Source organism: Orycteropus afer, unplaced genomic scaffold (assembly GCF_000298275.1).
Source record: "Orycteropus afer afer isolate SDZICR_OR568_19922 unplaced genomic scaffold, OryAfe1.0 scaffold00094, whole genome shotgun sequence".
Lineage (NCBI taxonomy): Eukaryota > Metazoa > Chordata > Mammalia > Tubulidentata > Orycteropodidae > Orycteropus > Orycteropus afer.
The window spans coordinates 9,944,149-9,957,164 of NW_006921681.1; the positions used below are offsets into that span (position 1 = coordinate 9,944,149).

A 13,016-nucleotide genomic window follows, 5' to 3' on the forward strand; every position below is an offset into this window, starting at 1 on the left:
GATGTACTCCTTGTGAATCATCCTCACATATTCAGTAGATCACGTCCCCATAGTGCTCTGTCAAGATAAAATTTTGACCCTGATAGTTTTGCATTTTGATGTTTTATATTGGCATTATACCCCGTAATCCTAAATAAGTGTGGGAGGGAGGCAATAACTATGTTCTAGACATGTACTATGTACTTTTCATGTATTATTATCTCAACAATCAGCGAAGTAGGCATCATTATTCCCATCTATTTCAACAGGGAAACTGAGGCTGAGGGCAATCCAGTAACTTCTTCAAGGTCACACTACTAAGAAGTGACTGGGCCAGGATTTCCATCTTTGTCTCTTTCCAAAACCTTTCATCTCATCTCTTAAAATAGATCAACTTTTGGGAAAAAGTATACATTATAAAGATTAAAAGAAATTATGTATTCATTTGCCAGAAATAAATTTGAAAATGTCTGGTTTGCTTAATTTAATCAGCTTGTTATCATTAGCATTTGTACTTAGCCACAAAACCAAGCTTACCAAATATGGTGCATTTTGGCCCATGTGAAATATTTTGGGATTGGCATTAGAGGTGACAGGTTAGAAAGGAAATGACTATGGCTTGAGACATTCCTATAATTGCTACATGCTCTGATTCAGAATATTGTACTTAAAGCACAAAGGAAGCTTGCCTTTGTAAAATGCCTCATTTTTATAATGATGTTGACAATTGCAAACCACTGTGTAAGTTGTCCTACTATTTTTTAATACCAGAGCAGCCCCAGAATAAATGTGAATGTTAATGACATTTTAGGAAACTCAAGAGTATTAGACTATTAGTCCATCACCTCACTATAACATTATCAACTTGATTGGAATTCTTTATAAAGTGAATCTTCCATTGACCCCACTTTTCTTGCCTCTCCTAATTCCTTGCCCCAGCCTAATTAACCCAAGGCCGTTGACTAGGGGGGAAAAGAACTGGCATATTTTTGTTCTTATAGTTCACATCCCAGTGGGCTTATCGGTTGGCATTAGTCTTACCAGCTGTCAAAGTTGCAATGTCATGGGGTCCCCAAAACGTGTAAGATTATGGGAAGCCTTGACCCCTATAAACAAGTCAGGTGTGAATCCCACTAACAGGAGAAAGGGCTCAGCCCAGGAAATGTCAGCCCTGCCGATGGATGTCAAATTACTGAAAACTTAGCAACCACATTAGTAGAATTCTAGTGATTTTATTAAACAACATAGTTCTTATATTGTCAATTGCAAAAATGCAATATGGAATGTTATATGTTGGTTACAATGTGACTTCAGAACTCTGGGGAGAGCTAAGTAGGATGTTAACAAGAAAGCAAAAGGGAAAGCAAAATACTTCAGTCTGAATCAGTGAGCCTCCTTAGTAGGAAAACTCATTGTGAAAGATTGGATGCAGTGCTCTAAGCCCTCTTGGGCCCCAGCCACCTAGACTAGATACAGGCCCCTCTTGTGCACCATGGCACCCTCTACAGATGCACTAATAACAATAATGATGTGTAGCACTTTTATTGCATGCCTATTATGTGCCAAGTACTGTTATAAGCACTATACATATATTGACTTATTTACTCTTCACAATCACTCCATTATTATCCCCATTTTATAGGCAAGAACACCAAAGCTCTAGAGGTGACATGGTTACATCACTTGCCAATGGTCATGGTTTGTAAATGATGGAACTGGGATTCAGACCCAAGCAGCCTGGTTCCAGAGCCTATTCTTTCAGCCATTATGTTACTCTGCTCTAGCCAAGTATGGCCTTGCCATTCTAATCACATAGTTGTGTTAAACTCCTCCTTTAAACTCTAATAAGCTCCTTGGAAACTTGATTCATCTCTGTGTTCCCAAAGGCCTACCACTGGCCTGTGCATATACACTGTTTACTTAAGGTTCATTGAGTGAGGTGGGGCCTGGGGTGAGGGTGAAGCACGCACAGGCCATGCTCCAGGCTCTGAGCAGCCTCATAGTTTAGATCCTCACTCAGTAATTTCATTCAGGAGCCAACCTGTACTGACATCAAGGTTCTTTCTGCCCAACCTTTTCTTTTACGTGTTCAGAATTCAAATTGGCCTAGCAGATATTTGGTCTAGTTGCCTTTGTCCAGGATGTAACACAGCCAGAGTTCAGTAGTTGTTATTAAACCAATGTTAATAACCAATGGCTTGATTAGTGTCTAGATGTATTTCTGTTTGTTGTGGAACCATGAGGAAGAATTTCTCGTGTAAACTGAGCCAGCTGACATGGCTTCTGGAGATTTCCATCCTCTAGTGGAGCAGAAGATTTTCTTGTCTTCTCTGATTACAGTTTGCACTGAAAGGAGGAAAATCTGTTAGTGAAGAAGAAATGCTTTTCGCCTAGTTTTTGTAAGTGGCTGCATGCAGCAGAGAGGAGAGGCTACAGGTCAAAGAGCAGACAGCTCATCGTACAGTGGCTTCTTGAACTCACAGACACTCTGCTGCATTGGGCACCAGGGGAAGTTTTCACTACTTCATGCATCCAAACAAGAGTACTGTTTAGGTAGACTGTTGAGTTCCTTTTAGAGAAATGATAAATGTCTGATTGAACCATTCTATCACGAACCTGGTATCTTCTAGTTGTTATCCATTAACAGTATTCGAAGAGGTAGTCTGGATTGACCTTGTGGTCTCAGCCTAATTGTTTGTGTTCACCCAAACACAGTATATATCAGTAAGATAATTTCATTGAAACAAAGTACTGGATATACACCTAATGTAAATGCAAGCACAATCCATCACTTGGTTGGAGTCAGTGCAGACAGCCCTTCAGGAAGATGGCAGTCATCAGTTGAATAAACATTCTGTTATGCTAGGAAGTCACATGTTTCACACACAGTCTTTCTGTTCATTTACTGGTTGTTTTTGAATGAACATCCCTTGGTTGATAGACATTGCCCATGACAGATTTCTCAACCAACCAGTATCTTAACTTCAGCTGCACTGGGATATGTGTGTATATGTAACATCTGTCTTCAACTAATATAACTATGACATAGTTACTCATCAAATAAGCTAAGAACAAATGTGAGCTGGCCAACTGTTGACCCTCAGGCTGAAAGGCAAGATCAACCAAGTGGAATTGGTTACGTATCCCTATGTCACCTTGTTTGGATTTATTGTTGCTTAAAGAAAGCGACATGGACTGTTTTCATTACTCTGATCTTTGCTGTGGGGGCTTCCAGTGTGTCAGATAGTAATGGCCAGATGCATACTTCTTCTGTATTGATTTCTCTCGCTGGGTGGATATCTGCAGAGTATCAGCCACTGTATCAGCAGCCCCTTCCCTCGGGGAAGAGTCATCCATGCTGTGTAGCCAACTCCCTGACATTTTCATGGAGTTCAAAGCTCAAGCTCGTTTGGTGCTGACATTTTGGATTAGCTGGTTGACTGGAAGGCCTGCTTCTTTCTATACACTGTGAAATTTATAAACCACAGCAGCTGAGGGCTTAAAATGGCCGACAAATCCCCAGCTGGCAGCAATTAAATACACCACAGACCTTTGGCTAAACAAAGGTTTATGGAGGCAGAATTGCTGCATATGCATTAAACAGACTCCTGTTGTAAACTATCTTTTGAGAGTTAGTTAGTAGTAGATGCTGTCAACTAATGAGTCAGGGTGAGTCGGGGGTGGGGGGTTGCCACCTCTTGTTCAATGATCCCTTACCCCACAGATTGGACTACTCAGTCCCTGGCCAAGCAGCAACACGTCTTGTCAGTGAAGATGATCATGAGAACAGGAGCAGGACAGCCAGGGGAGACTGCCATGTTGTACAAGGACCATACATTAGTGGTGGCCAGGAGTAGCTTCAAATTTGACTTTGTGTTCTAGTGCCTATGGGCAGGCTTCACAGCTACTCCTATTTATTTATTGGATACCATTATCTTTTAGGTTAAAAGGAAAATATGAAAGCAGGAATTTTGTTTGTTTTGTTCCTCATTGTATCCCCAGAACCTGGAATGATGCCTGGCACCTGGTGGGTAGTCAATAGATACCTGTCAGATAAATGAATGAATTCTGATGGTTCTACCCAAGGATCCTACTTAGATGCCCATCCACATCTGTCATCTGCTAGTTAGCACTATTGAAAATCTGTCAGTACAGAATCTTCTTAGATACCAACTGGAAAAGTACAAATAAAGTAGAGTCCCTTCCCTCAAGATGGGAATGAGCAAATAATAAGATACCATTTTGTACCCATTTAAGGAACAAAAATTTTCAAGTCTAAAAATGTAAAAGTCTAGGCCAAAAGTGTCCAAAATAGCAGTTTCTTAGTCACACTGGTCACATTTCAATTTCTCAATAGCCATACATGGCTAGTGGCTATAGATTAGACCATATGAGTAAAGGATCACTATGAGTTGAAATTGACTCTACAGCAGTGGGTTTTTTAAAAGTGTTGGAAAGGATGTAAGATATATATTACTTTGCTGTTGTTAAGTGCCATCGAGTCATCTCCGACTCATAGCGACCCTATGTGTAGCAGAACGAAACACCGCCTGGTCCTGAGCCAGCTCCACGATTCTTGCTACACTTGAGCCCATTGCTGCCGCCACTGTGTCAGTCCACCTCATTGAGGGCCTTCCCCTCTTTCGTCGACCCTCCACCTTACCAAGTATGACATCCTTCTCTAGGGAATGGTCCCTTCTGATAACATGGCCAAAGTACATGAGGCAAAGTCTGGCCATTCTCCCCTCCAAGGAGCACTCTGGCTGCACTTTCTCCAGGACAGACCTGTTAGTTCTTTTAGCAGTCTACGATACTTTCAGCATTCCTCAGCAACACCACAACTCAAAAGCATCAACTCTTCTTCAGTCTTCCTTATTCATTGTCCAGCTCTCACATGCACATGAGGCGATTGAAAATACCATGGCTTGTGTCAGGCGTACCTTAGTCCTCAAGGAGACATCTTTGCTCTTTAGCACTTGAAAGACATTCTTTGCAGCCGATTGGCCCAGTGCTATATGTTGTCTGATGTCCTGACTGCTGCTTCCATTGTTGATTGTAGAACCAAGCAATGTGAAATCTTTGACAACCTCAGTCTTTTCTCCATTTATCATAATGCTGCTTATAGGTCCAGTTGTGAGGATTTTTGTTTTCTTTATACTGAGGTGTAATCCATACTGCAGATTGTATTCTTCAGCCTTCATCAGTAAATTCTTCAAGTCACCCTCACTTTCAGCAAGCAAAGTTGTGTCATCAGCATATCACAGGCTATTAATGATTCTTCCTCCAATCCTGATGCCACGTTCTTCTTCATATAGTCCATCTTCTCGGATTATTTGCTCAGCATACAGATTGAGTATGTATGGTGAAAGGATACAACCCTGACGCACTCCTTTCTTAATTTTAAACCATGCAGTGTCCCCTTGTTCTGTTTGAACGACAGCCTCCTGATTTATGTACAGGTTCTTCATGAGTCCAATTAAGTGTTCTGGAATTCCCATTCTTCTCAATGTTATCCACAATTTGTTATTATCCACACAATTGAATGCTTTTGCATAGTCAATAAAACACAACTAAACATCTTTCTGGTATTCTTTGTTTTGAGCCAAGATCCATCTGACATCAGCAATGATATCCCTCATTCCACGTCCCCTTCTGAATCCAGCCTGCACCTCTGGAAGTTCTTTGTCAATATACTGCTGCAGCCATTTTTGAATTATCTTCAGTAAGATTTTACTTGCATGAGATATTAATGATATTGTTCGATAATTTCCACATTCTGTGGATCACCTTTCTTTAGAATGGGTACAAATATGGATCTCTTCCAGTTAGTTGGCCAAGTAGCTGTCTTCCAAATCTCTTGGCATAACTGAGTGAGTGCCTCCAGTGAGGCATCCATTTGTTGAAACATCTCAATGGGTATTCTGTCAATTCCTGGAGCCTTGTTCCTCATCAGTTACCTCAGTGCAGCTTCAATCTCTTCCCTCAATACCACTGGTTCTTGAACAAATGCCACCTCCTGAAATTGATGAAGATCAACCAGTTCTTTTTGATACAGTGACTGTATATTCCTTCCATCTTCTTTTGATGCTTCCTGCATCATTCAATATTTTGCCCATAGAATCTTTCAGTATTGCAACTCAAGGCTTAATTTTTTTCCTCAGTTCTTTCAGCTTGAGAAATGCTGAGCATGTTCTTCCCTTTTGGTTTTCTAACTCCAGGTCTTTGCACATTTCATTATAATAATTGGCTTTGTCTGCTCGAGCTGCTCTTTGAAATCTTCTGTTCAGCTCTTTTATCTTGTCATTTCTTCCATTTGCTTTAGCTACTCTTCGCTCAAGGGCAACTTTCAGAGTCTCTTCTGACAGCCATTTTGGTCTTTTCTTTCTTTCTCATATTTATAATGACCACTTGCTTTCTTCATGGATGATACTCTTGATGTCATCCCACACTTCTTCTGGTTTTTGGTCATTGATGTTCAATGCATCAAATCTATTCTTTAGATGGTCTCTAAATTCAGGAGGGATATATTCAAGGTCATATTTTGGCTCTCTGGACTTGTTTTAATTGTCTTCAACCGCAAGTTGAACTTTCAAATGAGCAGTTGATGGTCTTTTCCACAATCGGCTCCTGACCTTGTTTTGGCTGAAGATATTGAGCTTTTCCATCGCCTCTTGCCACAGGTGTAGTCAACCTGATTCCTGTGTGTTCCATCTGGTGAAGTCCACATGTATAGCCGCTGTTTGTGTTGTTGAAGAAAGGTATTTGCAATGAATAACTCGTTGGTCTTGCAGAATTCTATCATGCAATCTCCAATGTTATTTCTGTGACCATGGCCAAATTTTCCAGCTACTGGTGATTCTTCTTTGTTTCCAACTTTTGCATTCCAGTTACCAGTGATAAGCAACACATCTTGATTGCATGTTCGGTCAATTTCAGACTGCAGAAGTTGATAAAAACCTTCCATTTCCTCATCTTTGGCTTTGGTGGTTGGGGCATAAATTTGAATAACAGTAGTATTAAATGATCTTCCTTGTAGGCGTATGGATATTATCCTATCACTGACAGCACTGTACTTCAGGACAGATCTTGAAACATCCTTTGTAATGATGAATGCCACGCCATTCCTCTTCAAACTGTCTTTTCCGGCATAGTAGATCATATGGTTGTCTGATTCAAAATGGCCAAAACCAGTCCATTTCAGCTCACTAATGCCTAGGATATCAAATCTTTATGCATTCCATTTCATTTTTGACAACTTCCAATTTTCCTAGATTCATACTTTATACATTCCATGTTCTAATTATTAATGGATATTTGCAGCTATTTCTCCTCAATTTGAGTCATGCCACATCAACACATGGAGGTCCTGAAAGACTTACTTTATCCATATCATTAAGGTTGTTTCTACTCTAATGAGGCAGCTCTTTCCTAGTCCTGTTTTGAGTGCCTTCCAACCCAAGAGGCTAGTCTTCCTGCTCTGTGTCAGACAATGTTTCCAAGCTATTCATAAAGTTGCCCAGTAATGTATCAGACAGTGTCTCTGTCAGTTTGTCATCCTGTGGGGCTTGTACATTGCTGTGAGGCTTGAGGCTGTGCCCCTGGTGTTTCAGATGCCAGCGGAGTTGCACATGGTGCACAGGTTTCAATGCAGCTTACACACTAAGACAGACTAGGAAGAAGGAGGAGGCCATCTACTTCTCAAAAATTGGCCAGGAAAAACCTTATGAATAGCAGAGAAACACTGTCTGATACATTACTGGGCAACTTTATGAATATATTACTAAGATCTCCTAAATGCATTGTTTGGGGGAGTATAAATTGGTACAGCCACTTTGATAGCAATTGGAATTATCTGAGCGTACATACTCTGTGACCCAGCAAATGCCTCCTAGATAGAGACCCACAGAAACTCACATACACGTTCACCATGAGACATGTACAAGCATGTCCACAGCAGCATGGTTTGTACAGCGAAAACCTGGAAATAACCTTGTGCCATCAACAGGAATATGGATGAATTATAATGCATCCATACAAAAGAATATTAACAAAGCATGCACAATAAATGAATAATAGCTGCATACAAAAGAATGCCTGAATTTTAGCAATATGATGTTGAGGGGAAAAAAAATCAATAGAGAAAAAAGCAGTAATGCCCTTGTCTAAAGCCTCAAACAGCTGAGACAAAAGGATAACAAGAATGTACCAGAGCATACTTTTGAAATGTGATAAAACTAAATTTTTTTAAAAAGGGAAGGCTTAATACAGAATTCAGAATAATGTCTGTCTTAGGTAGGAGTGGACAGGGGGGTGGGATGGCAGAGAACCACACAGATAGATTCAATGTTATGGTCAGTGAGGGCATTTTCATACATGGGTTGGAGGAGTGGTTTCGTAGATGTTTATTATATTATTTGAAATAAATAAGTAAATAAAAGGCCAATGATGATAGTATGCCCTAAACCGAGGATTATGATGAGTCTAATTCTGGGCACCTGAAGTCTAGTTTAAGGAAGAAAAAAAGGAATAGAGCCCTTCCCTTCCAGGTGCTCATAAACTGGAACATACATGAAAGTGACTTAAGAACAGTCCCTTAAAAATTGCCACATTATTTTACTGAGTCATGGTGTGCTGTTACACACCCTCATGTTGGTTTCTAAAAGGTATTTGAATATATAGTGCCATCAGTGATATATGAAGAAAACAGTTCCATCACACAGTAGCATGCAGAATATCATTTTAAGTCTTTGCCAGTTTAGAGGGTTTGAAAACTGTACCTTATTGTTTTCTTTATTTTTAGTTCTTTGATTAATAGTAAGTCTGAGACTGAATTTGTTCATCTGCTGTGACTTCCAGCCCCATCTAATGCCAACTTCCAACTTAGAAGGTAAAATTTGGGTTAAGTTTCAAAGAAGAAAGAAGAGTTTTTCAGGTACTGACAGTGAGAAGAAAGTAGGGGAATGTAGGAAGAAGTCCTTCAGCCCATCTTTCTGCTTCTAAGAGTGTGTCTAAATTACCCCTTCTGAAAGTTATCCCTATATTTATAAGATTCTGAGGGAAGACTGTATTTCCTTTTATGGTAAAGTTTAATTCTTTCCTCTATAGATGTGAAAAATGAACTTTGAATGCCATACTAAGCTGCTCTAGTCAGCAGTATCTGGACACTGTGTCTGACTTTGCCCTTGTTTTTGGCTGATCTCAAAATGAGGACCTTGGAAATGGGAAGATAGTTTGTAACCTGCTGGGGAGACAAATAAGAAAAGCACATAACAAAGGAGCTACTGTGCTTCCATATCCTCTGATATTTGGGTGTGTTTGTGGTTTTCAAGTTAGAAAATAGTGTATTGGGAATGGAGATGAGGTTGTACTGCTGCAATTTGGGGAAGACTCTATGAGAAACCACCAAATCAAGAAATAGCTGTATGTACTATCAAAGCTGTTTGATAAATGTGGGCATTACTTATATTTGAGAATATACACCCTTGCATCCTCAGAGTGAAGAGACCAATCACCCTATTCCATAGTTGTTTAGATAAACTTGCCAAGAGCTTAGGTCCAGAAATGAGTTGCTTTTCCTTGGCTACTCTGGCTTCCTTGGATCCCACCAGAGGAAGTTAGGACTCTTAGTGAAAATTTTCCCCCACTTGGTACATGCTTTTCCTCAGCTTTGAAGAATAATGGAAAGATTATTTTTCCTAAGGAAGAATACATATGTCAACTGAGATGTTGATTTCATGACATTACAATTCCTTTGTTTTGACCAGTGGACTAGACAGACACTCTTTGACTTTTCTGCCACAAAGATGGTATTCTAACTGGTTCACATTTTCTTTAACTTTAATTGTTGGCTTTTGATGCTCAGAACCTCTAATTTTCAAACTCTCCACCATACCACCTTTCCTGTCAGTAGTAAAAATGTCCCTAATACTGCCATCTCCCCCAATTCCTTAGCTACGCATGCTTTTATTCATTTAGTCAACTAATATGTATTGCTTTGCCACATGAGCCAGGCACTGTTCTAGATTCCAAGGTGTTGTTGTTGTTGTTAACTACCTTCAGTCAGCCCCTGACTCATGGAGACCCTGTACACAACAGGATAAGATTTTTGTAATCCATAGAGGGTTTTTTGTTTTGTTTGGCTGATTTTTTGGAGGTGGATTGTCCTAATTTTTTAGTTTGAAAGCTCTGCTGAAACCTGTTCAGCATCATAGCAACACACATGCCTCCACTGGCTGTGCTTGAGGTACATTTGCCAGGAATCGAACCCAGGTCTCCCATATGGAAAGTGAGAATTTTACCACTGAACCACAACTGCCCCTGATGCCTAGATAACAGTGAACAAAGTAAAAGATCCTGTTGCCATGGATCTTTCTAGATGGGTAGCCTAGCAATAAGCAAGTAATGTTTGTCCAAGTGAGATGTGAAGCAAATAGGTTTGAGCACATAAGTGACTTGGTCTAATATATTTTGAAAGGGCCATCCTTGTTATCATGAGGAGAATGTGAAAGTAGAGAGAATACATTAAGAAGCTATTGTAATAATCCATAACAAATCCAGGGATCATATGTTAGTTATGATAGAGATGGAGAAGTCATTGGATTTGAGCTGTATATTGAAGGTAGAGCTTACAGGACTTACTAGTAGTTGGAGTTGATGTGGTAAAAGGAAGAGAATAGTCAGAAGCAAACTTGATACTGAAAGGTATTGAGGAAGCAGGCCCTGCCAGATTCTTCTTGGAGGAGCCTTTGGATTCTGCCATGATAATCCAGACCTCTTCTAGGAGCCCTGTGGGAGACAGAGTAGTAGGTCTCCTTGGGACAAGAGCATTTTATTAGCTTGTCCTGGGCAGTGTTTGCAATGATAGTGGATGTTTCACTAGGCAAAGAGATAAGAACAAGGGCTCTGCCACCTGGAAAAGTACACCAAGCTCCTTCCCCTTGGTTTCCCTCTCTTGTAGTAGTTTGAAATTCCACCATCCTTAAAATAGTAGTTGTCAAGCTTCTCCACAGATGGGTTAACACTAGCTCCCTATGCTGCCCTCCCCACTTCCAATCAATAGCTGGGCTCTTAAATAGCCAACAATAAGCCTAAGTCTAAGAAGGAATGAAGAAATGAGTATAAGAAGCCCTGGTGGTGCAGTGGTTAAGCATTCGGCTAATAACTGAAAGATTGGCAGTTGGAACCCATGGGTCACTCTGCAGAAGAAAGATGAAGCAGTTTGCTTCCATACAGATTACAGCCTTAGAAACCCTACAAGGCAGTTCTACTCTGTCCTACAGGATCACTGTGACTTGGAATCAACTTGATGGCAATGGGATTTGTGGGTATATGTGAGTATATGATACAAATAAAATTGCTCTTTTACCCATTTTCTTAGTGTAGATTATGGAAGCTCCTTTACAGTCTCTTTACGTCGTCATTGAAAAGCACAATTGTAGTACTTAAGACATCATTATAACTGAACTTTTGAAAAATTGTCATTGAATTTCTGGCTTTCTGACATATAGCTATCTCTCACATACCTCACACATCCATACCTCACTTGGGTATGGATATCATGACCTGATGAGCTGAGTGCTGCCCTGGGTCCAAGAGCTCTTTGCAGTTATCCCAGCTTTGCAGCTAACCCACTATGTGGTGTATGGCAAGCTTCTGGCTATTTTTGTCCATATAAATACCCTGATTTGCCCACCAGGGCATGCTTTACCCTTGCACCTAAGTCTCTACACTGCTGTTAATGCATGGTTCTAAAGTGCTGATTCAATGTGTAATCAGCCTGTTCCTCTTTTATTAGATATGAATAAAAAGGAGTGTTTTTGCTTCAATGGGTTCCAGGAACAAATAATAAAAAGTACAGCAAGTCCAAGGCCTAGGACAGATCAGCACACTCTTATCAGCCATCTGAAATATGCACAGCCTTTCCAAGACAAATATGGACTCCTGTTTCTAGGAAAACACCAAAATGCACTTATCAATTACCCTGCTTATAGTCTGTGGAAAAAGACAACACGAGCCTACTCTGAAAACCATAACAAAGCAAATTCCTTTGGTCAACCAACAGCTGAGTGGCGTGCATTAGCAATGTTGCAGAATCCTAGACTGTGGCCTGGGATCAGTGCATGAGCCTTTCTTCCCCTTCATGTGATTGCTGCATCCCTCACCCAGTAGCCTGGTAACCTGCTCATGGGAGAAGAAGCCTAGTAGTTTGGTATGTTCACATCCCCACATACCTCACTCTTCTTTCTGACCCACTGAAATCCAGAGATGTCTCTCCTGAAGAGATTGGAGAAAAATAGGATGGGAGCCAATGGCAGTCTAGTAATAAGGACAGTAACAGGAACCAGCATGTGTAGAGAGCCCATGTTCTGTTAAGCCCAGGTTTGAGGGGTAGGATTTTACTTGATCACAGCAGTCCTATGTCATCATCTCCATTTTATGAAGAAAACTGGAACTAGGGTAAAGACATTAAATGACTTGTCCATGATCACACAGCTAGAAAATGGCAGAGGCAGGCTTCTAATTCAGAATTGGAGTCTTTAACCACTATCTCAAAGTATATTCACAGGTAATACTATGGCTTAATTCTGGTCACAAAGTTAAAGGTACGTTTTGTATGATGTGGTGCTTTTCTCTTAGATGAGGAAGAGGGGAGTGGAATTATTTTAACCATAACTCTTAACTTTTCCCTTTTGTCCCTTTACCACTCCCCAAACACCAACCCAGGACTCAAGCGCAGAGGGTACGGAAGCCGCGTTGCTGCACAGGGCCGCAGGGGCTGCTTCCCCGCTATTCTGAGAGCCAGGCGGAAGGGCAGGAGCAGCTCTTCAAATTGACAGACAACATACAAGATGAATTGTAAGTTGGAGCTGTGGGAAACAAACCCTGCTAGTACACTGAGTTGTCTTTTCTGTCTTTGAGTCTGAGGAGTTTTCACTGACCCAAGTATCATCATGACTCTGAAATTTTGGAACTGGTCAAAGGATTCCTTGTCCCAGATGTTTGATAGGTTTAGGGGTTGTTGTTGTTGTTGTTGTTGT

At 40.6% G+C, this 13,016-nt stretch overlaps 1 protein-coding gene across 1 annotated transcript in view; it reads left to right on the top strand.

Moving 5' to 3' along the window:
* The window catches only part of VPS13D (vacuolar protein sorting 13 homolog D), a 435,877-nt gene that overhangs the window by 401,944 nt on the left and 20,917 nt on the right, over positions 1–13,016 (top strand). Inside the window, exon 67 of the mRNA XM_007942672.2 lies at positions 12,703–12,834. Within this exon, the coding sequence (XP_007940863.1) occupies positions 12,703–12,834 (132 nt within the window). The remainder of the gene's footprint in view (positions 1–12,702; positions 12,835–13,016) is intronic.